At 40.0% G+C, this 26,185-nt stretch overlaps 1 protein-coding gene across 9 annotated transcripts in view; it reads left to right on the forward strand.

The window, feature by feature from the left end:
- PCSK6 (proprotein convertase subtilisin/kexin type 6) overlaps window positions 1-26,185 on the forward strand; it is a 190,143-nt gene that overhangs the window by 65,428 nt on the left and 98,530 nt on the right. For all 9 annotated transcript variants that reach the window (XM_067699407.1, XM_067699383.1, XM_067699425.1 and 6 more), the window contains exon 6: window positions 741-829. In XM_067699407.1, coding sequence (XP_067555508.1) covers window positions 741-829 — 89 coding nt within the window. The remainder of the gene's footprint in view (window positions 1-740; window positions 830-26,185) is intronic.

The following is a 26,185-nucleotide window of genomic DNA, read 5'->3' on the forward strand; positions in this document are numbered from 1 at the left end:
TTTCAAAGGTGGTTTTAAAGTTGACTCAGTGATTCTGATCCCCTGTGGACTCTTCTCAGAGATATGCTCCTTAAACTCGCCGGTATTTTTTGGCTTCTGCTGGAGGAACTGACCCGGTGCAGCATGTTGCAGAACGGGGTCATTACCCGAGGGGAGCGATCTGTTTTTCAGGTGGCCTCTTCCTAGTCTGTCCACCGCCACTGAGTGTTCCATTTCGAGCTTTCTTCCTCGGCTCCTGCTGCAATGGCCGTGGGAAGGGTGGGGGGGCTGCCCGAGGGGAGCATGGGGTGGGAGGAGGGGGACACAAGAGGACACAGGATCTAGGGTCTCGTGTGTTCTTACTTCAGCTCGGCAGCCAGGCAGGCGTCTACGCTGTGTTGTCAGTCGCGGGGACGCAGAGCTTGAGAGGAGGGATGCTTGGGCCCCTGGCGCCGGAGCAGGAGACTCAGCCTGATGCGGGAGCATCGTGTCTGCAGGGCGGCGGGAAGGCCTTGCCAGCCTACGGGGTGCGGGGTGGGGGTGGGGAACGGGACGGTCCAGGCCCGTGCAAAAGCCCACTTGATGCCCCTCCCGGAGCAGCCATCAGAGGGCGGGGGGCGATGGGAAGGGATGTGGGGAGAAGGCTTCAGCATCCTCCCCGGGCTTAGGGATAATGACTCTTCTTGCAGGAGAGCTGAGCAGGGCTGAACCCACTGCAAGGTGCTGGCGGAGTCCTAACTTCGTTTTTTCCTTTGCCTCAGACACGGTACTCGCTGTGCGGGAGAGGTCGCCGCTTCAGCCAACAACTCTTACTGCATCGTGGGCATCGCGTACAATGCAAAAATCGGAGGTAAGGCCCAGGAGTGTGCTGCCTGGGGGCTCGGGCCTGGGGCGGGGTACTGCACGTGTCCCTCCTGCGAGTCTCAGCAGCGGCACTTCCGTTGGCCTCGGTGGCCGAGTCGGACCCTGGGCCTGACCTCACGCTGCCAGGGGCCTGGAGGCAGAGGTGTTGCTCACTGGTTTGCCTGAAAAGCCTCCGCGGGTCCTGTGGGTCCGGCTGCTGACTCACCGCTGTCAAGCAGACCAGTCCTAATAGGCCGCCTGGGTCCCCTCCTGCTGCCCATCCTGCCCTCCCTCTGACTCTCCCAGCAGGGTTTACGGTTTTCACTTGGGACGAAGGCCTTTCCTTGGCCCCAACTCCCGCTCGAGCATCCTGGCCCACTGCTCCTGCCCTGTCCCTCGGCTTTAGCCAGAGGACATTTGTCATAGTGTCCCCCGGAGATGCCCGGTCTCCCCTGTTTATGACGAGCTGGTAACATTTGCCTCACCCCAAAAACCTCTCCCCGCTGCTCTGTTCTGCTCAGTCCACCCATGACTTATGGCCTCTCACGCCCTCTCTGCTCCACGGAGTGCTCCCCAAATCCAGGTGTCCCCCCTCGTCTTGTTTACTGAGGGAGGTCAGCCTTCCAGGTCCCTTTAAGGAGCACGACTGACCCTGGGTGTCTCTGGCTCTGTTGTTTGGTTTCTCCATTTGTGAGTCAAGCTTCTTTTGTTAGGATGGGGCTTTAGAGCAGAGTCACACGTCTTCCATGCCCCCCGCCCCTGCCCCTGCCCCCGCCCCCTGAGCCTGGCAGATTGACAACTCAGACTGGCAGACAGTAAGTCAGTAAGTCCTCTGCAGTGCCTGGTAGGTGCGCATCACTGAGCTGGCACTGAGCAGGTGTGACCGGGGCAATGAATTGTCCTCGACCGTCCACTTAGCCTTGGGGCACTGGCTCTCGGTTTGGAGGTGCTCACATGCACACTGATGGCCATGCTGGGATGCCTTCCTGGGGTGTGGCCTTCTCTGCTGCTTTGTCTTTGTGGAGGTGGTTTAGCTCCCTCAGCTCTACTACGAGCAGCACAAGGTGGAGAACTCTGGGTCACGAGTCTTTGGGGAATTTCTTGAGTTTTGAAAATAGGGTCCCCAGCTTTCACTTATTTAGGACCCTCTGCCTGCTGTTTCCGTTGGAAACCTTTGAAGTGGCTGGGATTTAACCAGCCATCATTAACCACCAAGGGCGTGTCCTGCAGAACAGATCAGGAGACTGTCACCTGGCCTCACTTCTTTGTGGATAGTTCTTTTACGTTGAGATGTGTAAGTTCTCCTTGGAGCTCTTGATGAGTGAAGAGCCACGAGAAGTCTCTCTGGCTGACCTGGGTACCAGTTCCACTCCCACCACCCACTGGCTCTGTGTCCTTGGACAACGGGTATAAACTGTCTGTGACACGGGGTTGGGTTTGCAATGGAGACATAGTGTGGGCTTGAGGTTGGCATTGACCCAGGGAACCCGTAACAGCCACGTCTCCAAGGCTGCTGCATACAGCTGTAGCCTCTCAATACAGGCAGCCGCACCTCTTCCTGCCCCTCCCTCCAAGCCCACCTCTGGACAGGGCATTCTTCAGGCACCTCTAACATAGCTTCTCTCTCCACATGTTGACACAAAGCAGGGAATTTCTCTGAGATGCCCCTGGTGTGACCATGAGCTCTACTTTTTTATACCTTTTTTATTTTTAAAGTTGTTGTTCAAGAGATTAAAATGGATATCCTAATTTATTCCAATCTATGTGGAATTAATATTATACCACTTCACGTATAGTATATAAACCTAAAACATTATTTGAGTTCACACTCACTGTTGTTCTTTATGCCGTTGTTTTTGTGTTTTACTTCATATATTATAAACCCAATGTTTATTCTTATTTAAACAGTTGGCTTTAAAATACTTATGGAAAGAAATATACTTACCTACATGTTTATCAGTCCCAGTGCTCTTCCTTATTTTCTGGCTTCATATTTCTTCTGACTGGCTTCAATTTTTCTTCAGCCTGAGAATTTCTTTTAGTATTTTAGTATTTCTTTACATGTAGGTATGCTGGCAAGAAGTCATCTTAGCTTTTAGGTGAAATTTATCTAAATTTCATCTTCATTTTTGAAAACAATTTTACTGAACACAGAATTCTAGGCTGACATGTTTTTCTTTCAGCCCTTTAAAGATGCTATTCCATTGTCTCTGGCATCCATTGTTTCTGATGATGAGTCAGTTGTCATACTTACCTTATTGTTGTTCCCCTTTATGTAACGTGATTTGTTCCTCTGGCAACTTTTTTTTTTTTTTCTATCTGTGCTTTGTCTGTGACTATAATGTCCCTTGGTGTAATTTCTTTCATATTGCTCCAGCTTGGGGTTAGCTGTGCTTCCTCCTGGGTAATTATTCATATTACTTCTTTTCTAAATCAAATTTGGAAAAATTTCTGTCAGTACTTTTTGCAATCCTGTTTCCTCTCTTTTCTCTTTGGGCACCAATTATACTTGTTAGATTGCTTGATATACCTCACAGGTTGAGGCTGTGTTCATTTTTTAAAATCTTTTTTTATCTGTGTGCTTCAAATTTGATAATTTCTTTTGCACTGTCTTCTTCAGGTTCACTAATCCTTTCTTTTGTTGTGTCCAATCTGTTGTTGATTCCAAATGATTTTTTTTTCTTTTCTACTCAGATATTGTGCTTTTCTGTTCTGTGATGTCCATTTGGCTTTTTTTTTTTTTAATATTTTCAAATCTTTTCTTACATTTCACTTCTCTTCACCCATTATACCTATATATTACTTTGGACTCTTTAACATACTTATGAGTTATTTTACAGTCTTTTATACTAATTCCAATACCTAAGTCATTTGTGGGTATGTTTCTTTTTTTTCTTTTTCCTATGGAATGCCTTCTTCACTTTTTTCTTTTTTCATATCTTTGTTGGACTATAATTGCTTTACAGTGTTGTGTTAGTTTCTGCTGTATAACAGAGTGAATCAGCTACATGCATATGTATATCCCTATATCCCCTCCCTCTTTTGTCTCCCTCCCACCCTCCTTATCCCACCCCTCTAGGTGGTCACAAAGCACCAAGCTGATCTCCCTGTGCAGGGCAGCTGCTTCCCACTAGCTATCTATTGTATATTTGGTAGTGTATATATGTCAGTGCTACTCTCTCACTTCGTCCCAACTTACCCTTCCCCATCCCCGCGTCCTAAAGTCGATTTTTACATCTGTGTCTTTTTTCCTCTCCTGCCCCTAGGTTCATCAGAACCATTTTTTTTTAAGATTCCATATATATCTGTTAGCATATGGTATTTGTTTTTCTCTTTCTGACTTACTTCATTCTGTATGACAGACTCTGGGTCCATCCACCTCACTACAAATAACTTAATTTCATTTGTTTTTATGGCTGAGTAATATTCCATTGTATATATGTGCCACATCTTTATCCATTCATCTGTCGATGGACACTTAGGTTGCTTCCATGTCCTGACTGTTGTAAATAGCGCTGCAGTGACCATTGTGGTACATGACTCTTTCTGAATTATGGTTTTCTCAAGGTATATGCCCAGTGGTGGGATTGCTGTATCGTATGGTAGTTCTATTTTTAGTTTTTAAGGAACCTCCATACTGTTCTCCATAGTGGCTTTATCAATTTACATTCCCACCAACAGTGCAAGAGGTTCCCTTTTCTCTGCACTCTGACCAACATTTATTGTTTGTAGATTTTTTGATGATGGCCATTCTGACCGGTGTGAGGTGATACCTCATTGTAGTTTTGATTTGCATTTCTCTAATGATTAGTGATGTTGAGCATCTTTTCATGTGTTTGTTGGCAGTCTGTATATCTTCTTTGGAGAAATGTCTGTTTAGGCCTTCTGCCCATTTTTGGATTGGGTTGTTTGTTTTTTTGATATTGAGCTGCATGAGCTGCTTATATATTTTGGAGATTAATCTTTTGTCAGTTGCTTCATTTGCAAATATTTTCTCCCATTCTGAGGGTCGTCTTTTCGTCTTGTTTATGTTTTCCTTTGCTGTGCAAAAGCTTCTAAGTTTCACTAGGTCCCATTTGTTTATTTTTATTTCATTTCTGTAGGAGGTGGGTCAGAAAGGATCTTGCTGTGATTTATGTCATAGAGTGTTCTGCCTATGTTTTCCTCTAAGAGTTTTATACTGTCTGGCCTTACATTTAGGTGTCTAATCCATTTTGAGTTTATTTTTGTGTATGGTGTTAGGAAGTGTTCTAATTTCATTCTTTTACATGTAGCTGTCCAGTTTTCCCAGAACCACTTATTGAAGAGGCTGTCTTTTCTCCATTGTATACTCTTGCCCCCTTTATCAAAGATAAGGCGACCATATGTGCATGGGATTATCTCTGGGCTTTCTATCCTGTTCCATTGATCTATATTTCTTCTTTTGTGCCAGTACCATACTGTCTTGTTTATTGTAGCTTTGTAGTATAGTCTGAATTCTGGGAGCCTGATTCCTCCAGCTCCGTTTTTCTTTCTCAGGATTGTTTTGGCTATTCGGGGTCTTTTGTGTTTCCATACAAATCGTGAAATTTTCTGTTCTAGTTCTGTGAAAAATGCCATTGTTAGTTTGATAGGGATTGCACTGAATCTGTAGATTGCTGTGGGTAGTATAGTCATTTTCACAATGTTGATTCTTCCAATCCAAGAACATGATATATCTCTCCATCTGTCTGTGTCATCTTTAATTTCTTTCATCCATGTCTTATAGTTTTCTGCATACAGGTCTTTTGTCTCCTTAGGTAGGTTTATTCCTAGGTGTTTTATTCTTTTTGTTGCAGTGGTAAATGGGAGTGTTTCCTTACTTCTCTTTTAGATTTTTCATCATTAGTGTATAGGAATGCCAGAGATTTCTGTGCATTAATTTTGTATCCTGCTACTTTACCAAATTCATTGATCAGCTCTAGTAGTTTTCTGGTAGCATCTTTAGGATTCTCTATGTATACTATCATGTCATCTGCAACAGGGACAGTTTTACTTCTTCTTTTCTGATTTGGATTCCTTTTATTTCTATTTATTCTCTGATTACTGTGGCTAAAACTTCCAAAACTATGTTGAATAACAGTGATGAGAGTGGACAACCTTGTCTTATTCCTGATCTTAGAGGAAATGGTTTCAGTTTTTCACCATTGAGAATGATGTTGGCTGTGGGTTTGTTATATATGGACTTTATTATGTTGAGGTAGGTTCCCTCTCTGCCTACTTCCTGGAGAGTTTTTATCATAAATGGGTGTTGAATTTTGTCAAAAGCTTTTTCTGCATCTATTGAGATGATCATATGGTTTTTCTCCTTCAATTTGTTAATGTGGTGTATCACGTTGATTGATTTGCATATATTGAATAATCCTTTCATTCCTGAGATAAACCCCACTTGATCATGGTGTATGATCCTTTTAATGTGCTGTTGGATTCTGTTTGCTAGTATTTTGTTGAGGATTTTTGCATCTATGTTCATCAGTGATACTGGCCTGTAGTTTTCTTTCTATGTGGCATCCTTCTCTGGTTTTGGTATCAGGGTGAGGGTGGCCTCATAGAATGAGTTTGGGCGTGTTCCTCCCTCTGCTATATTTTGGAAGAGTTTGAGAAGGATAGGTGTTTGCTCTTCTCTAAATGTTTGATAGAATTTGCCTGTGAAGCTATTTGGTCCTGGGCTTTTGTTTGTTGGAAGATTTTTAATCACAGTTTCAATTTCAGTGCTTGTGATTGGTCTGTTTATATTTTCTATTTCTTCCTGGTTCACTCTGGAAGGCTGTGCTTTTTTAAGAATTTGTCCATTTCTTCCAGGTTGTCCATAATATCGGCATATAGTTTCTTCTAGTAATCCCTCATGATCCTTCGTACTTCTGCAGTGTCAGTTGTTACTTCTTTTTCATTTCTAATTCTGCTGATTTGAGTCTTCTCCCTTTTTTTCTTGATGAGTCTGGCTAATAGTTTATCAATTTTGTTTATCTTCTCAAAGAACCAGCTTTTAGTTTTATTGATGTTTGCTATTGTTTCCTCCATTTCTTTTTCATTTATTTCTGATCTAATCTTTATGATTTCTTTCCTTCTGCTAACTTTGGGGGTCTTTTTGTTCCTCTTTCTCTAATTGCTTTGGGTGTAAGGTTAGGTTGTTTATTTGAGATGTTTCTTGTTTCTTGAGGTAGGATTGTATTGCTACAAACTTCCCTCTTAGAACTGCTTTTGCTGCATCCCATAGGTTTTGGGTCGTTGTGTTTTTATTGTCATTTATGTCTAGGTATTTTTTGATTTCCTCTTTGATTTCTTCAGTGATCTCTTAGTTATTTAGTAGTGTATTGTTTAGCTTCCATGTGTTTGTATTTTTTACAGATTTTTTCCTGTAATTGGTATCTAGTCTCATAGCACTGTGGTTGGAAAAGATACTTGATACGATTTCAGTTTTCTTAAATTTACCAAGACTTGATTTGTGACCCAAAATACGATCCATCCTGGAGAATGTTCCATGAGCACTTGAGAAGAAAATGCATTCTGTTGTTTTTGGATGGAATGTCCTATAAATATCATTTAAGTCCATCTTGTTTAATGTATCATTTAAGCTTGTGTTTCTTATTTATTTTCATTTTGGTTCATCTGTCCATGGGTGAAAGTGGGGTGTTAAAGTCCCCTACTATGATTGTGTTACTGTTGGTTTCCCCTTTTATGGCTGTTAGCATTTGCCTTATGTATTGAGGTGCTCCTATGTTGGGTGCATAAATATTTACAATTGTTATATCTTCTTCTTGGATTGATCCCTTGATCATTTTGTAGTGTCCTTCTGTGTCTCTTGTAATAGTCTTTATTTTAAAGTCTATCTTGTCTAATATGAGAATTGCTACTCCAGCTTTCTTTTGATTTCCATTTGCATGGAATATCTTTTTCCATCCCCTCACTTTCAGTCTGTATGTGTCTCTAGGTCTGAAGTGGGTCTGTTGTAGACAACATATGTATGGGTCTTGTTTTTGTATTTATTCAGCCAGTGTATGTCATTTGGTTGGAGCATTTAATAATTACCTTACGTTTAAGGTAATTATTGATATGTGTGTTCCTATTACCATTTTCTTAATTGTTTTGGGTTTGTTTTTGTAGGTCTTTTCCTTCTCTTGTGTTTCCTGCCTAAAGAAGTTCCTTTAGCATTTGTTGTAAAGCTGGTTTGGTGGTGCTGAATTCTCTTAACTTTTGTGTATCTGTAAAGGTTTCAATTTCTCCATCGAATGTGAATCAGATCCTTGCTGGGTAGAGTAATCTTGGTTGTTGGTTTTTCCCTTTCATCACTTTAAACGTGTCCTGCCACTCCCTTGTGGCTTGCAGAGTTTCTGCTGAAAGATCAGCTGTTAACATTATGGAGATTCCCTTGTATGTTATTTGTTGTTTTTCCCTTGCTGCTTTTAATATTTTTTCTTTGAATTTAATTTTTGATAGTTCGATTAATATGTGTCTTGGCGTGTTTGTCTTTGGGTTTACCCTGTATGGTACTCTCTGTGCTTTCTGGACTTGACTATTTCCCATGTTAGGGAAGTTTTCAGCTATAATCTCTTCAAATATTTTCTCAGCCCCTTTCTTTTTCTCTTCTTCTTCTGGTACCTCTATAATTCGAATGTTGGTGCATTTAATGTTGTCCCAGAGTTCTCTGAGACTGTCCTCAATTCTTTTCATTCTTTTTTCTTTATTCTGCTCCCTGGCAGTTATTTTCAGCACTTTATCTTCCAGCTCACTTATCCGTTCTTCTGCCTCAGTTATTCTGCTATCGATTCCTTCTAGAGTATTTTTAATTTCAGTAACTGTGTTGTTCATCACTGTTTGTTTGCTCTTTAGTTCTTCCTGATCCTTGTTAAGTGTTTCTTGTATTTTCTCCATTCTGTTTCTGAGATTTTGGATCACCTTTACTATCATTACTCTGAATTCTTTTTCAGGTAGGTTGCCTATTTCATCTTCACTTATTTGGTCTTGTAGGTTTTTACCTTGCTCCTTCATCTGTAACATATTTTTTTGTCGCTTCATTTTTTTTTTTTTTTTTTGATGGGTGGTGCTGTATTCCTGTCTTACTGGTTGTTTGGCCTGAGACGTCCAGCACTGGAGTTTGCAGGCAGTTAGATAGAGCTGGGTCTTGGTGCTGAGATGAGGACCTTCAGGAGGCTGCACTCCAATTGATATTCCCTGGGGTCTGAGGTTCTCCGTTAGTCCAGTGGTGTGGACTCAGAGCTCCCACCACAGGCGTTCGGGCCTAACTTCCGGCCTGGGAACCAAGATCTGGCAAGCTTCATGGCACGTTAAAAAAAAAAAAAAAAAAAGGAAGAAAGAAAGGAGCAGTACAATATCAACAATAAAAAACAGTGGCGCAGTGGTTGAGAGTCCACCTGCTGATGTAGGGGACACGGGTTCGTGCCCCGGTCCGGGAAGATCCCACATGCTGCGGAGCGGCTAGGCCCATGAGCCACGGCCACTGAGCCTGCGTGTCCGGAGCCTGTGCTCCGCAACGGGAGAGGCCACAATAGTGAGAGGCCCGCGTACCGCAAAAAAAAAATAAAAAAATAAAAAATAAAATTAGGATAAAAAATATATTAGGAAAAATAAAACTATAATTGAAACAGCTGCAACAAAGTGAAATAAAACCACAGCAGAAAAAAGAAAAAAAAAGGGTGGGTGGGGGCAAAAAGCCAAAAGGAGAGATCACTAACAAAGTATAAAGAGTAAAATAAAATTAGAAGAATAAAAGATTTATTAGGAAAAATAAAAATATAAAAGAATCAACAACAGTGAATCAACAAGGTAAAACAGAATCCCAGTGTAAAAGAGGAAAAAAAAAAGCCTTGGCTATGGGGGTGTTTAGGCGGGGGGGGGGTGGAACTTAGGCAGGGGTGGGGTTTAGGGTGGGGCAGGACCTAGGCGGGTGGGAGGGGTGATGATTGAGCGTGGGGTGGGGCCTCTGCTTAGGACCTGAGTGAAAGGGGAGAGGCAGCAAGTCGAAAGGAGGGCCTCTGGAGTGTGGGGTTCCAGAGTTTGGAGGTAGGGCCCTGAGTGAGGGTTTGTGGGTGGAGTTTAGGCCCAGCACACTGGAGGGGGTCTCGGAGGGCATCTCCGAGTGTAGAGGTAGGGGCCTGAGTGGGGGTGTAGGGATGAGGCTTGGGCTCTGCATGGCAGGAGGGAGGCTCTGAGCGCAGAGGATTAGGCCCGGGAGCCCAGCAGGCTTCCCGGTGCCTAAGTGGACGGGGAAAGCGTTGGCCGCGTTCCCTTCCGTTCCTTCACGCCCCTCCCCCGCCGTCTCCCCCAGGATCTGCCCCCTCACCGCGGGACCCCTAACCATGGGTGGGTCCCGCTGGGTGTAGGAACTCTTCCCCTCCCCCAGCCACTGCTCAGGGTTGCCGGTCCCGGAGGTCTGGCCTTTACTTTTGCTCCCCCTTCCCTCCCTCCCACTCCCTTAGGACCCACGTGGCTGGAGGGGGCCTAGGTGGGCAGAGGATCAGGCCCAGGATTTCAGCAGGCTCCCGGGAGCGCAAGTGGGCAGGGGAAACCTGGCCACGCTCTCTTTTGTTCCTCTGCCCTCCCCGTGGTTCCCTAATTTCCCCCTTCGGGCGTGGGATCTCTTCCCCTCCCCCAGCCACCCCTCAGGGGCACCAGTCCCGTCCTGCCTCCACTTCACCTCCCCCTTCACTCCCCTCACGTCCCATGTCCTACCCGGTCGCTGGGGGTTCCTCCCGTCCCCTTAGGTGTCCGTGGTCCCCCATGGGTGCCTGGTAGGTGCCCTAGTTGTGCGGAGCCACTAATTCCTCATCCTTCTAGTACGCCATCTTGACTCCGCCCCATTTCTTTTTTTAAAAATTGAAGTATAGTTGTTTTTCAGGTGTACAGCAAAGTGATTCATATGTGTGTGTATTTATACACACAGATATACATATACGTCTTTTTCAGCTTATTTTCCATTATAGGTTATTACAAAATATTGAATATAGTTCCCTGTGCTATACAGTAGGTCTTTGTTGTTTATCTATTTTATGTATAGGGTGTACCTGTTAATCCCAAATTTCCAATTTTAAGTCAAAGACAAATATGATATCACTTATATGTGGAATTTTTTAAAATATGATAAAAATGAACTTATTATCAAAACAGAAATATACTCACAGACATAGAAAACAAACTTATGGATACCAAAGGTGCGGGGAGGGATAAATAGGGAATGTGGGTATGTTTTCAATCATTGATATTTCTTTTTACAACGTGCACATTTGCGCATGTCAAGTAATTTTTTATTGTACACTGGACATTGTTATGCTACATTGTGGGGACTCTTGATCCTATTATCCTTGAATACTGTTGAGTTTTGTTCTTGCAGTCAGTTCAGTTTGAACTTATGGAGGCTTGATTTTTCCTTTTTTTTAGGATTGATCTCTTTCTGATTTGTCCTTAGCCTTAGAGAAAATCCTTTAGCCCAAGCACATAATCTTTACTCTTAGGTAGTGTGACCCTTTTGGTATTTCAGCAGAAAGACTGAAGTGTTTAGCCAACACCTCTAACTTGGCAAGACTCAAACTCCAGATTGACTGCCCTGCAATGGGCAGCAGCTGGAACATCTGCTCACTCACTCATTCAGCCTCCAGCTCTTCCTTTCCTCCTGGACTTCTTAGAGAGTTGCCTAAACGTGTTTAGTCCAGCGGTTAGCTGAGTGTTTGAGGGAAGTTTCAGTATGTCCTCTTCCGTAGCTCTCTCCTTTCTAGGATTTCTCTCGATTTCCACCTGCTCTAACAATCCCAGACTCCATCCCACGACTCCCCAGGAGAATAAGATTGCATTTTTCTGATGGAGTTCTAGCTTCTCTGCATCAAGAGAAATGGGGAGTTCCCTCAGAGGAAAAGTATAAACTCACATCATACCCAGTATTGTTGCTCTTTTAAGAACTGAATTGCCTGCCCCTGCCTTCTTATGGTAGCTTTCCAATGCCCTTAAAAAGGTGGTGTTTTCTTAAATAAGTATTTAGTCCAGGGTTTATAGTTATTACTTTTAGACGAGTCAGTGTGATAGAAGCTACTCTGCCATTATTGACACTAAAACATGGTTTCTATTTCTTTACCAGTTAGATGGTGTATTAGTTATCTATTGCTGCATGACAGTTACTCAAACAAACGTTTGTTATCTAGCACAGATGGTGGCTTAAATGAGTGATTCTGGCTGAGGGTCACTCATGAGTTTGGCTGTGACTGTAGTCTGAAGGCTTGGCTGGGACTGGAGTATCCACTTCCAAGATGGGTCACTTCTTTGTTGTTGGCTAAAGTCCTCAGTTCCTTGTTGGCTGTTGGCAGGACGCCTTGTTTCCTCAACATGTGTGTTTCTTCATGGAGTTCTTAGAGTGTCCCCATGGCATGTAGCCAGCTTCCCTTATTGCAGGTGATTCAAAGAGAGAACCAGGAGGAAGCAGCAATGTTTTTCTTATGACTTAGTCTTAGAAGTAACATACTGTCACTTAGGTCATACTCTATTCTTTAGAAATGAATTCTACATACACTCAAGGGGAGAGAAATTAGGCTGCACCTTTTGAACGGAAAAGTGTCAAAGACTTGTGGTTATGGTTTAAAATCACCACAGATGGGCTCCTAAAAGTTTGACTATATATTTATACAAATGGAGTAATTTTTTCTACCAGATTTCTTTGTAGAATTGCATGTTTCTTACATGTTTTATCACATAAAAATAAATCGAATGAAAGTAGTAGAACTGTCCAAATTATGTATTTAAAATAATATGCTTGCTAGAACATTACTAATAAGTCCAGATAACTCCAAAATATATATAATGCTGTATCAAAGTGCAGAAGAGCACAAGGAAGGTAAAATATCATCTGGATCCTGGTAAAAGCAGGAATAACCAGTACTTACTGAGCTCTTGCTAGATCACAAGCACTGATCTAAGGTCTCTGTATGTATTGTCTTACGTAATCTTTACAAAACACTATGTCATTGATGCTACCTTTATCCCCATTTCACAGGTAAGGGCCAGAAAGGTTATGTAACTTTTGCCAAAGATCAAACCAAGCTGACTTCAGGCCCCAGCTCTTAGTTTCTGCTCTTCAACAAAAATCTTTAAACCGTATATACGAAGTGTGGATGGACGGGTGGATGGATAGATGGATGGACAGTATTATTTCTTTAACATTTGATCATACTATACAGATGGTTCCTGATACATGATGGTTTGACTTATGATTTTTCAACTTTACTATGGTGTGAAAGTGATACACATTCAGTAGAAACCCTACTTTGCATTTTGAATTTTGCTGCTTCCTTGAGCTAGCGATATGCAGTACAGTACTCTCTCATGATGCTCGGCAGTGACAGCCACAGCTCCTGGTCAGCCACACAATCACAAGGGCAAACAACTGATAAACCATTCTGTTTTCACTTTCAGTATAGTATTCAATAAATTACATGAGATATTCAACATTTTATTGTAAAATAGTCTTTGTTTTAGATGATTTTGCCCAACTGTAGGCTAATGTAAGTGTTCTGAGCATGTTTAAGGTAGGCTGGGCTAATATTTTCAACTTATGATCCATTTACCAGGATGTAACCCTATCATAAGTCGAGGAAGATCTGTACTTGTTTTCAGTAAAATATACTAAGTTTAATTTTATGCAAACTTAACACAAGAGAAAGTAAGTCAACCTGAATATTGCCGAACTTCAGATTTAATTCTATGTTTAATTTTATCTGTTTACTGTTTAACTTTATGCTTAATTTATTTGGTTTATGTGAATTTAACAGAAGAAAAAGAAACAAGTTTAAAGGGAAGGAATTGCTGAACTTCACGTAAATACTTCCTTATAATGAGATATTTTCTCAAGTATCCCTCTTTTATTGAAAAAAACAAAGCCCCAAGATTGTGACAGTCTTTAAGAGGCCAGGGTTACATTTTTTTGTTGTTGTTACATATTTCCCATATTGAGTAATTAGCATTTACTTCAGTTTGTTCTCACTTCTTCACCCCACACCTCAATATTAGTTTTTTTTTTAATTTTCTTTTATTATTTTTGGCTGTGTCGGATCTTAGTTGCGGCATGCGGTCTCTTCATTGTGGTGATCAGCCTTCTCTCTGGTTCCAGCACTCGGGCTTCTCTCTAGTTGTGTTGTGTAAATTTTCTTCTCTCTAGTTGTAGTGTGCAGGCTCCAGAGCGCGTGGGCTCTGTAGTTGGTGGCACGTGGGCTCTCATGTTGAGGCGTGGGAGCTCAGTAGTTGCAGCTCGCGGGCTTAGTTGCCCCACGGCGTATGGGATCTCAGTTCCCTGACCAGGGATCAAACCCGCATCCCCTGCATTTTTTTTCTTGCTTCTTTTTTTTTTTAAATTGGGGTATAGTTGTTTTACAGTGTTGTGTTAGTTACTACTGTACGGTGAAGTGGAGTTCCCTGTGCTATACAGCAGGTTCTCATTAGTTACCTGTTTTATACATATTAGTTTATATATGTCAATCCCAATCCCCTGCATTGGAAGGCGGATTCTTTACCACTGGACCACCAGGGAAGTCCCTAGGGTTTTTGTTTATTTTCTTTGATGTTGTTTTTGCATTGTCGGGGTTCAGTATTAACCGTCTGTCACTATGATTCTCACAGTTTTTTAGTCTTGGTCACCACCATCATTTTCAGCACAGTTTTTCCATTCCTGAGTAATTTATTTTGATTCATTTCTTAATTCCCTGGACTTTGCCACCCAGTAACGTTTTCAAGAAGGGCCAACAGGTGTTGTTTTCTTTCATCTTTGAGAAGTTCTCAAGGTTGCCTTTATACCTGAATTATATCTTTTATATATTACAGCCTTACAGACCTTGGTAAACATCACCTGTTTGTCTTCTGGATTCATTGTTGCTTGGAAGAGTTTGAAGCCAGCCCAACTTCTTCCCCCTGTAGGTGATGACTTTTTGGCTTGGATAGGATTCTTCCTTTATCCTTGAAGTCCAGTAGCTTTGCTGGGCCACCTCTGGCTGAGGATTATTCTATAGCAGCTGTTCTTGGGATTCAGTATCCTTAAAAAGATCTGGGTATTTTAAAATTTTAGGCAAATTTTCTTGTCATGATTTTTGAATATTTTTAGCTATATATGTTCAGTTCTGTGCTCCCTGTGTACCACTTATACATATATTGGATCTCTATTTCCTGAATTCTATATCTCTTTCTAAACATATTAACTTATTTCTTTTCTATTTTATTTTTCCTCAGGCTTGTCCTCTGTGTCTCTGACAGTTTCCCCGGTGCCTTTTTCTCCCTAGAGAAAACCCTAATATGGCTTTCATTTCTAAAAGTCTTTAATTTTTTCCATCTGTTTCTTTCCTGAGGATGAACACACTTTGGGCCTCTTGCTTTTGTCTTGTTATTTCTTCATGGAATCCTTGTATCTCTTTGAGCTCTTGCTTCATAGAGAAATCATTTTTTCTTTAAATTTTGGATATTATGGAGAAATGTTTGTTTATAGTTTTCATCATTTTCTTGCACTTGTTTTGCCCCCTTTTTCCTTATTTTTTGCAGCATTGTTGCAGAGGTGTCATGCTAGTCACTTTCTGGTTATGATTAGTGACTGGCTGGAGAGGATTGAGGTCTTTCTTTCTAGGCCAGTAAGATGCTAAAATGTGGGAAGGAAGAGAAGGGGGAGTGAGCTAGGCTGTAGGCACTGTGAACCCAGATCCTTCTCGTCTGCCAGTCCAGTATCTCTGAGAGATCCCCTCCCCTCACCAGTGAATTAGCATTAATTCATTATATGCGGACACAGCAGGGACAGGGGCATATCTGACTGCCACTTTTCCTCCTCCAACAAATCATGCCACAGAAACTGCCTGTTCTTGGAAAGATGATGTGTTTGTGTGATTCCTGGTCAGACATCACTGTTTCTAAAATAATGGGCATTTAGGTGGCTTTTCATTTTTGCTATAAAAGCAATACAGTGTGGCAAAGAAACAAACTCCCCTAGCCACCCATGCCCCAGTCATATGGACCTGAGGTGCATCACTACTTTGTGGAGAAATTATATGCCCTTGGGCATCACAGAGGCATGTGTCATCTTTATTGTTTTCACAGAGGAGAGTGGATCACTCCTACATGTTTAACTGGAAGTCCCGAAGTTTCATTTCAGAGAAATTTCAATTTTTAAAAAGTTGTAGAGCTGTACGTTGATGATTTTTGCCCTTTTTTCTATATGTAATATTTCAATAAAAATCTGTTTAAAATTTTTATGATGTCACATTTGTTAGTCTTCCTTTATGACTCTTGGGTTTTGGATCTTGCTTAGAAAAGCCCAAAGTAATAAATCTGTTTTATATTTCATCTAAAAACTTAGCTTTAGAAGAATAGTTCATCTTGAAACCTTCATGGTTTTGCCTTTTCTGTTAAGCTTTTTAATCCGTGTAGAATTTATTTCTGTGAATGTTGTGAAGGGGAAATCTAACTTTATTTTTCTCCAGAATTAATATTTAGTGATCTCTGCATGCCACCTTTATTATATACTAAATTCCCCTATGTGTACCGGCTCCTCCATTATGTTTCATTAGTCTTTTAATCCCTAAATAATACTTCATTTTAAATTATCATGGTTTAAGAAGATTTTTTTGATGACTGATAGGATAAATTTTCTCTTAAGGTTCTTTTTCAAAAATTTCTTGGCTATTCTTGCACATTTTCTCTTTCAGGTGAACTTGAGAATCTACTTATCAAGTTCCATAAAAAATCCTGTTGGGATTTTGATTGGGATTACATGGAAATTATAGATTAATTGGGGGAGAATTGACATCTTTACAGTATTGAGTCTTCCCACCCAGGAACATGGTATGTTTTTATTTATTCAGGTCTTCTTTGACATCATTTAAAATAGTTTTATCACTGTCTTCATATTGATCTTATGCATTTCTTGTTAGGTTTATATCTAGGTTGATTTTTTTTAAATTATATTGCTAATTATTATTGAAATGGATATAGAAGAACTTGATTTTTGTGTGTCGTTGTTTTGTACCTAGCCACCTTAATGAACTCTATTGGTGCTATTATTTTTTATTCTCTTGGCTTTTCTAGACAGGTGTAAATAAAAGCTGTCTGTAGATGGTGGCTTTTATCCCTTTAATATTAATTACTGTCATTTCTTTTTCATGTCTTATTTCAATGTATAGGAACTCCTGATGAATAATTAATAGTGGTTGTCTATAGGTGTTGTTGTTTTGTTTCTGATGTATACAGGAATGATCCTGTGTTATACCATTGGTAGGTGTCTTCTGTAGGTTTCCTGCAGTTACTCTTTATTAAATTAAGGAAATTTTTATATTCCTAGATTTCTAAGAGTTTTGATCAGTAATGAATGTTGAATTTTATTACATGCTTTTAAAAAAAGCATTTATTGAGGTGATTTTATTGTTTTTCAACTTTACTATTTAATCTGTTTAAATGTAGTAAATTTCAGTAATAGATTTCCTAACACTGGAAATTTCACCCTTCCATTCTTGGAATGAGTTGTATTTGATTGTGAGTATTGTTCTTTTAATACAGTGCTGCATTCAGTTGTTAATATTTTATGCATGGATTTTCCATCTTTATTTATAAGATAGATTGAGCTACAGTTGCTCTTTTTTTTGTGATGTCCCTCATGAGTCTGGGTATCAGAATCAAGCTGGTTTTGTAGAATGAGTTAGGAAGCTTTCTAGCGTTTATTGTGTTCTGAAACAGTTTATATACTGTGGACATTGCCTGGTTTTTGAAATGTTGGTAGAACTTATTAATCAGTCTGACCAGACATGGTGACTCTTTGAAGAGCTAGGTCTGTTCAGGCTTTACATTTCTCCTTGAGGGAATTTTAGTAGTTAAATTTTCCTAGAAAATCATCCATTTCTTCAGATTTTCAAATATATGACATACGAATTTTATATCATATTTTCATAATTAAAAAATATATTCTCCATGTTTATAGCTATAATTGTTCCTAATCTTATTCGTGGCATCTCTCCTTCTTCCCTTGATCAGACTAGTGAAAAATTTGCTATTTCCTATAAAATAGGTTTTTCAGAGAACTAGATTTCTTAAATTTAAATACAATTGACATACAACATTATACTGTTTCAGGTGTACAACATAATGATTTGATATTTGTATACATTGTAAAATGATCTCAATAAGTCTAGTTACCATCTGTCACCCCACAGTGTTATGAACTATTTTTTCTTGTCATTTTAAGATTCATTTTCTTAGCAGTTTCAAATTTGCAGTACAGCATTATTGACTATATTCACCATGCAGTACGTTATATCCCCGTGACTTATTTACTTTATAACCGGAAGTTTGTACCTCTTGATCCCCTTCACCCATTTCCCCCCCACCCCAAACCCCCTTCCCTCTGGCAACAACTAGTCTGTTCTCTGTACAGTAGTGCCCCCTTAACCATGGTTTCGCTTTCTGTGGTTTCAATTACACGCAGTCAACTGTGGCCTGAAATACAAAGTGGAAAATTCCAGAAATAAACAATTCATAAGTTTTAAATTGCACGCCCATCAGAGTAGCATGATGAAATCTCGCGCCAACCCGCTCAGCCCTGCCTGGGACATGAATCATTTCTTTGTCTAGTATATCCCTCCATTAGGCACTTAGTAGTCATCTCAGTTATCAGATGGATGTCGCAGTAACACAGTGCTTGTGTTCAAGTAACCCTTATTTTACTTAATAATGGCCCCAAAGCCCAAGGAATAGTGATGCTGGCAATTCGGATATGCCAAAGAGAAGCTGTAAAGTGCTTCCTTTAAGTGAAAAGGTGAAAGTTCTCGATTTAATAAGGAAACAAAAAAATCATATGCTGAGGTTACTAAGATCTACGGTAAGAACAGATCTTCTGTCCATGTAATTGTGAAGAAGGAAAAGAAATTTGTGCTAGTTTTGCTGTTGAACCTCAAACTGCAAAAGTTATGGCCACAGTGCATGATGAGTGCTTAGTTAAGATGGAAAAGGCATTAAATTTGTACAATAAGATATTTTGAGAGAGAGCAAGAAAGAGACAGACTGCATTCACATAACTTTTTTTTTTTTTTTGCGGTACGCGGGCCTCTCACTGCTGTGGCCTCTCCCGTTGCGGAGCACAGGCTCCGGACGCGCAGGCTCAGCGGCCATGGCTCACGGGCCCAGCCGCTCTGCAGCATGTGGGATCTTCCCAGACTGGGGCACGAACCCGTGTCCCCTGCATCGGCAGGTGGACTCTCAACCACTGCGCCACCAGGGAAGCCCTTCACGTAACTTTTATTACAGTATATTGTTGTAATTGTTCTGTTTTATTCTTAATGTTGTTAATCTCTTCCTGTGCCTAATTTATAAGTTAAATTTTGTCGTAGATGTAGGTATGCATGTATAGGAAAATACGTAGTATGTATAGGGTTCAGTACTATCCATGGTATCAGGCATTCACTTCAAGTCTTGGAATGTATTCCGCATGGGTAAGGGGGGACTGTAGTGTCTGAGAGTTTTGTTTTGGTTTTTAGATTCAGCATATAAGTGAAATCATACAGTATTTTTCTTTCTCTGTCTGGCTCATTTCACTTACATTCAAGGTCCATCCCTGTTGTTGCAAATGGCAAGATTTCATTCTTTTTTTTTTTTTTTTTTTTTTTGCGGTACGCGGGCCTCTCACTGCTGTGGCCTCTCCCGTTGCGGAGCACAGGCTCTGGACGCGCAGGCTCAGCGGCCATGGCTCATGGGCCCAGCCGCTCCACGGCATGTGGGATCTTCCCGGACCGGGGCACGAACCCGTGTCGCCTGCATCGGCAGGCAGACTCTCAACCACTGCGCCACCAGGGAAGCCCAGATTTCATTCTTTTTAATGGCTGATTATATGCCGTTGTATTTGTGTCTCAGATCTTCTTTATCCATTCATCCATCAGTGGACTCTTAAGTTGTTTCCATATCTTGGCTACTGTAAATAATGCTGCAATGAACATGGGGTGCATGTATCTTTTTGAATTAGGGTTTTTATTTTCTTCGGATAAATATCCAGAAGTGGCATTGCTGGATCATATGGTAGTTCTATTCTTAATTTTTTGAGGAGTCTCTGTACTCTTTCCCATAGTGGCTGCACCAATTTACATTCCCACCGACAGTACACAAGGGATCCTTTTTCTCCACATCCTCACTAACATTTGTTATTTCTTGTCCTTTGCATAATAGCCATTCTGACAGGTGTGAGGTGATAGTAGCACACTGTGGTTTTGATTTGCATTTCCCTGATGATTAGTGATGTAGAGCATCTTTTCATGTGCCTGTTGCCCATCTGTATGTCTTTTTTGGAAAAATGTCTATTCAGATCCTTTTCCCATTTTTTAATCAGATTGTGGTTTTTTGTTATTGAGCTGAATGAGTTCTTTAGGATATTAACACCTTATCGACAGATGGTTTGCAAATATCTTCTCCAATTCAGGAGGTTGCCTTTTTATTTTGTTGATGGTTTCCTTCACTGAGCAGAAGCTTTTTAGTTTGATGTGGTCCCATTTGTTTATTTTTACTTTTGTAGCCATTGCCTTTGGAGTCACATCCAAAAAAATATTGCCAGAGTGATGGTAAGGAGCTTACCACCTATGTTTTCTTCTTGGAGTTTTATGATTTCAGGTCTTTACATTCATGTTTTTAATCCATTTTGAGTTAATTTTGTGTATGGTGTAAGATATTTGTCCAGTTTTGTTCTTCTGCATATGGCTGTCCTGTTTTCCAAATACCATTTATTGAAGAGATTGTCCTTTCCCCATTGTATATTCTTACCTCCTTTGTTGTAAATTGACCATATATGATTGGATGTATTTCTGGGCTCTCTATTCTGTTCCACTGATGTATGTTTCTGTTTTTATGGCAATACCATACTATATTGATTGCTATAGCTTTGTAATATAGTTTCAAATCAGGGAGCATGATGCCTCCAGCTTTATTCTTCTTTGTTACGATTGCTTTGACTTTTATGGTTTCATACAGATTTTAGGATTGTTTGTTCTAGTTCTGTGAAAAATGTCATTGGAATTTTGATAGGGATTGCATTGGAACTGTAGATTGGTGTAGATTGCTTTGAGTAATATGGACATTTTTTACAATATTAATTATTCCAATCCATGAACATGAAATATCTTTCTGTTCATTTGTGTCATCTTCAGTTTCTTTCTTCAGTGTCTTATAGTTTTCAATGTACAGGTCTTTCACCTCCTTGGTTAAATTCTTTTTGATGCAATTGTAAATGGTATTAAGTCTTAATTTCTCTTCTGATAGTTTGTTGGTAGTGTATAAAATGCAACAGATTTTTGTATATTAATTTTGTATCCTGAAACTTTACTTAATTTATTGGTTCTAACAATTATTTTTTTGTGGAGTGTTTAGGGTTTTCTATATATAAAATCATATCATCCAGCAATAATGATAGTTTTACTTCTTCCTTTCAAATTTATATGCCTTTTATTTCTATTTCCTGCCAATCACTCTGGCTAGGACTTCCAATACTATGTTGAACAAAAGTGGCCAGAGTGGGCATCCTTGTCTTATTCCTGATCTTAAGGGAAAAGCTTTCAGCTTTTCACTGTTGAGTGTGGTTAGCTGTTGGGCCTGTCATATATGGCCTTTATTATGTTGAGGCATGTTCCCTCTGTATCCACTTGGTTGAGAGTTTTTATCATAAGTGGATGTTGAATTTTGTCAAATGTTTTTTCTGCATCCATTGAGGTGGTCATATGATTTCTATCTTCATGTTGTGTATCATGCTGATTGAGTTGCAGATGTTGAGCCATCCTTGTATCCCTGGAATAAATCCCACTTGATCATGATGTATGATCCTTTTAATGTATTACTGAATTTGATTTGCTAATACTTTGTTGAGGATTTTTACATCTATGTTTATCAGGGATGTTGGCCTGTGTAATTTTCTTTTTTTTTTGATGTCCTTGTCTGGTTTTGGTATTAGGGTAGTGCTGGCCTCATAACATGAGTTTGGAAGCATTCCCTCCTTTTTAATTTTTTTAGAAGAGTTTGAGAAGAGTAGGTATTAAATCTTCTTCAGATGTTTGGTAGAATTAACCAGTGAAGCCATCTGGTTCTGGGCTTTCGTTTGTTGGGAGTTTTTTGATTACTGATTCAATCTCCCTACTAGTAATTGGTCTATTCGAGTTTTCTATTGCTTCATGATTCTGTCTTAGAAGAGTGTATGTTTCTAGGAATTTATCCATTTCTTCTCAGTTGGCCAATTTGTTCATGTATAATTGTTCATAGTAGTCTCATGATCTTTTGTATTTCTTTGATATCAGTTGTAATGCCTCCTCTTTCATTTATGAGTTTATTTAAGCCCTCTCTTTTTTCTTAGTGAGTCTAGCTAAAGGTCTGTCAATTTTGTTTATGTTTTCAAGGAACCAGTTTTATTGACCTTTTCTATTGTCTTTTTAGGCTCTATTTATTTCCACTCTGGTCCTTATTATTTCTCCACTTCTACTAACTTTGGGCTTCGTTTCTTATTTTTTTAGTTTCTTTAGTTGTAAAGTTAGATTGCTTATTAGAAATTTTTCTTGTTTCTTGAGGTAGGCCTGAATTGCTATAAACTTCTTTCTTAGAACTGTCTATGCTGCATCCCATAGATTTTGTTATGTTGTATTTTCATTTTCATTTGTTTCAAGGTTTTTTTTTATTTCTCCTTTTATTTCTTCATTGATCCATTGGTGGTTCAGTAGCATGTTGTTTAATTTCTACATACTTGTGATTTTTCCAGTTTTCTTCTTGTAATTGAGTTCTGGTTTCATACCATTACTTGATATGATTTCAGTCTTCTTAAATTTATTTAGATTTGTTTTGTGGCCTAACGCATGATCTATCCTGGGGAATGCTCCATGTGCACTTGAGAAGATTATATATTCTGCTGTTTTGGGATGGAAAGTTCTGTATTTATTAGGTCCATCTTTTAAACATCATTTAAGTCTGATGTTTCCTTATTAATTTTCTGTCTGGATGATCTATCCATTGATGTAAGTGGGGTATTAAAGCACCCTACTGTTACTGTATTGCTGTCCAATTTCTCCCTTTAGGTCTGTTAATATTTGCTTTATATATTTAGATGTTCCTATGTTGGATACATAAATATTTATAAATGTTATATCTTATTATTGGGTTGACTCCTTTATCATTATTTAATGCCCATCTTTGTCTTTTATTACAGACTTTGTTTTAAAGTCTGTTTTGTCTGATACCAGTATAGTTACCCCAGCTTTCTTTTGGTTTCCCTTTGTAGGAAACACCTTTTTCCACCCCTTCACTTTCAGTCTGTATTTGTCCTTACATCTGAAGTGAGTCTCTTGAGGGCAGCATATAGTTGAGTCTTGTTGTTGTTGTTGTTTATCCATTCAACTATGGATAAACATTGGAGAATTTAGTCCATTTACATTTAAAGTAATATTGATAGGAATGTATCAGTACTTACTGCCATTTTGTTAATTGTTTTCTGTTTTGTAGTTTTTCTGTTTCTTTCTTGTTATCTTACTTTCTTCCCTGTGTTTTGATGAGTTTCTGTATTGTTACGCTTAGATTCCTTTCTTATTATCTTTTGTGTATCTACTGTAGGTTTTTGCTTTGTGGGTACCATTGGACTCACATACAACAGCCTATATATACAACAATCTATTTTATGTTGATAGTAAGTTAAATTTGGGTGCATTCTAAAACCACATTTTCACTACCCCCCACCACACTCTGGTTTTTTTTTGGTTTTTTTTTTGCGGTACGCGGGCCTCTCACTGCTGTGGCCTCTCCCGTTGCAGAGCCCAGGCTCCGGACACGCAGGCTCAGCGGCCGTGGCTCACGGGCGCAGCTGCTCTGTGGCATGTGGGATCTTCCCGGACTGGGGCGCAAACCCGTGTCCCCTGCATCGGCAGGCGGACTGTCAACCACTGCGCCACCAGGGAAGCCCCACACTCTTCTGTTTTTGATGTCACTTTTTACATCTTGTTATTTTATCTATCCCTTAACTAATTATTACAGTTATTTTTACTACTTTTGTCGTGTCATCTTTATACTAGCTTTATAAGTGATTAACCCACTTCCTTTCATGTATATTTACCTTATTTACCTTACCAGTGATACTTTCACTTTCAGTTATTTTCTTATTACCAATTAGTTCCATTTCTTTTCAGCTTAAAGAAGTCTCTTTAGCATTTCTTGTAGGGCCAGTTTAGTGGTGATTAACTCCTTTAGCTTTTGCTTGTCTGGAGAACTCTTTATCTCTCCTTCAATTCTGAATGATAACCTTGCCCAGTAGAGTATTCTTGGTTGGAAGGTTTTTTTTCCTAGCACTTTGAATATATCATGTCACTCCCTTCTGGCCTGCAAAGGTTCTTCTGAGAAATCTGCTGATGGTCTCATGGGGGTTCCCTTGTATATAACAAATTGGTTTTCCCTTGCTGTTTTTAAGATTCTATCTTTAGCTTTTGACATTTTAATTATAGTGTGTCTTGGTGTGGGTGTCTTTGGGTTCATCTTATTTGGAACTCTCTGAGATTCCTGGATCTGGATGTCTGCTTCCTGCCCAGGGTAAGGGAGTTTTCAGACATTATTTCTTCAAAAAAATATTCTTCCCCTTTCTCTCTCTTTTCTCTTTCTGCATTCCCTATAATTCGAATGTTATTGTGTTTGATGTTGTCCCATAGGTCCCTTAAGCTATCTTTGCTTTTTTAAAAAATTCTTTTTTCGTTTTGCTTCTCTGTTTGGATGAGTTCCACTGCCCTGTCTTCTGCTCACGGATCCTTTCTTTGCCTCATCTGGTCTGCTGTTGAACTCCTCCAGTGTATTTTTCAGTTAAGTTATTGTGTCCTTCAGCTTTGTGACTTCTGCCTGGTACCTTCTTATATTTTCTGTCTGTCAAAATTCTCACTGTGTTCATCTATTCTTCTCCCAAGTTTGTTGAGCATTTTTATGACCATTATTTTGAACTTGTAGTTGGGTAAATTATCTCTGTTTCATTAAGGTTTTTTTCTGGGATTTTTATCTTGTTCTTTCGTTTGGAGCTAATTCCTCTGTTTCCTCATTTTGCTTGACTCTCTGTGTGTGTCTCTGTGTTAGGAGAAACAGCTCTCTCTCCCAGTCTTGACAGGGTGGCCCTTGTAGGTGATGAACTTTGTTGTTTAAACTTGCCCTCATTCTTGGTTGTCTCTTGAACTACCTCTTTGATTGTTTCAGACCTGTTAGCCCCAGAAACACAATCCTCTCTGGCCACCAGAGCCTGGCACACAAGGGCATCCCATGTGTGGGCTGCATGCACCCACTGGCTTTGGGGGACTGTGGGGGGCTGCGGCACTTGCCTGCTGCCTCTGATGGGGCTACAGCAGCAGTGCAGGGGGGCAGGGAGGACAGGTGCTAACAGGTTAGAGTCAGAGGGCAGAGGGCAAAAATGGCACCTGCCAGCCTCATTCCCTGAAGAGACTCCCAACAGGCTGTTGCTCCTTTGGCAGATGTTTTAGGATTTTCAAATGAATCTTTTTCACACAAGGTCAAGGCTCTTTTCAAGCTTCTGCTTTTGTGCTGGGTCCTGGGGCGAGTGAATCTTCATGGGAGCCCTTTAAGGGCAGAATCTCCATTCCCTACAGCCCTGTGGTCTCCTGGACATAAGCCCCATTGGTTTTCTTTCTTTCTTTTTTATCAAATAAAGATATTTAGTCTTCAGTTTTATTGAAAATGTATTTTCAGGTGCAAAAGTGAATCACCTCACCCCCAAACTCCTTAATGGCTAAAACTAACCCCCTTAATTATTTTTTTTTCACTTTCCCCCAAATGAAACATTTTTATTGACTACAAGTTGTATGTGGGTGGATGGGAATTGTTTATCAATTTTCAAGGTACTGTTAATTACCCACTGGTTTTTATTCCCTTTAAGTGGAGTCTTTATGGTAGGGAACACTGCTTGCTCCCCTTCCCATTTCCTTCTTTTTCTTTAATTATTATTTTTTATTTTTAAATTTTTATTGGAGTATAGTTGCTTTACAATGTTGTGTTAGTTTCTGCTGTACAGCAAAGTGAATCAGTTATATATATATATATATATATATATATATATATATATATATATATATATATATATATATCTCCCCTCTTGTTTAGATTTCCTTCCCATTCAGGTCACCACAGAGCATTGAGTAGAGTTCCCTGTGCTATACAGTAGGTTCTCATTAGTTATCTATCTTATACATAATAGTGTATATATGTCACTCCCAATCTCCCAATTCATCCCATCCCTCCATTCCCCCTTGGTATCCATAAGTTTGTTCTCTATATCTCTGTCTCTATTTCTGCTTTGCAAATAGGACTTTGCACTTCCACTGCAGGGGGCACG

Source organism: Pseudorca crassidens, chromosome 1 (genome assembly GCF_039906515.1).
Source record: "Pseudorca crassidens isolate mPseCra1 chromosome 1, mPseCra1.hap1, whole genome shotgun sequence".
Classification (NCBI taxonomy): Eukaryota; Metazoa; Chordata; class Mammalia; order Artiodactyla; family Delphinidae; genus Pseudorca; species Pseudorca crassidens.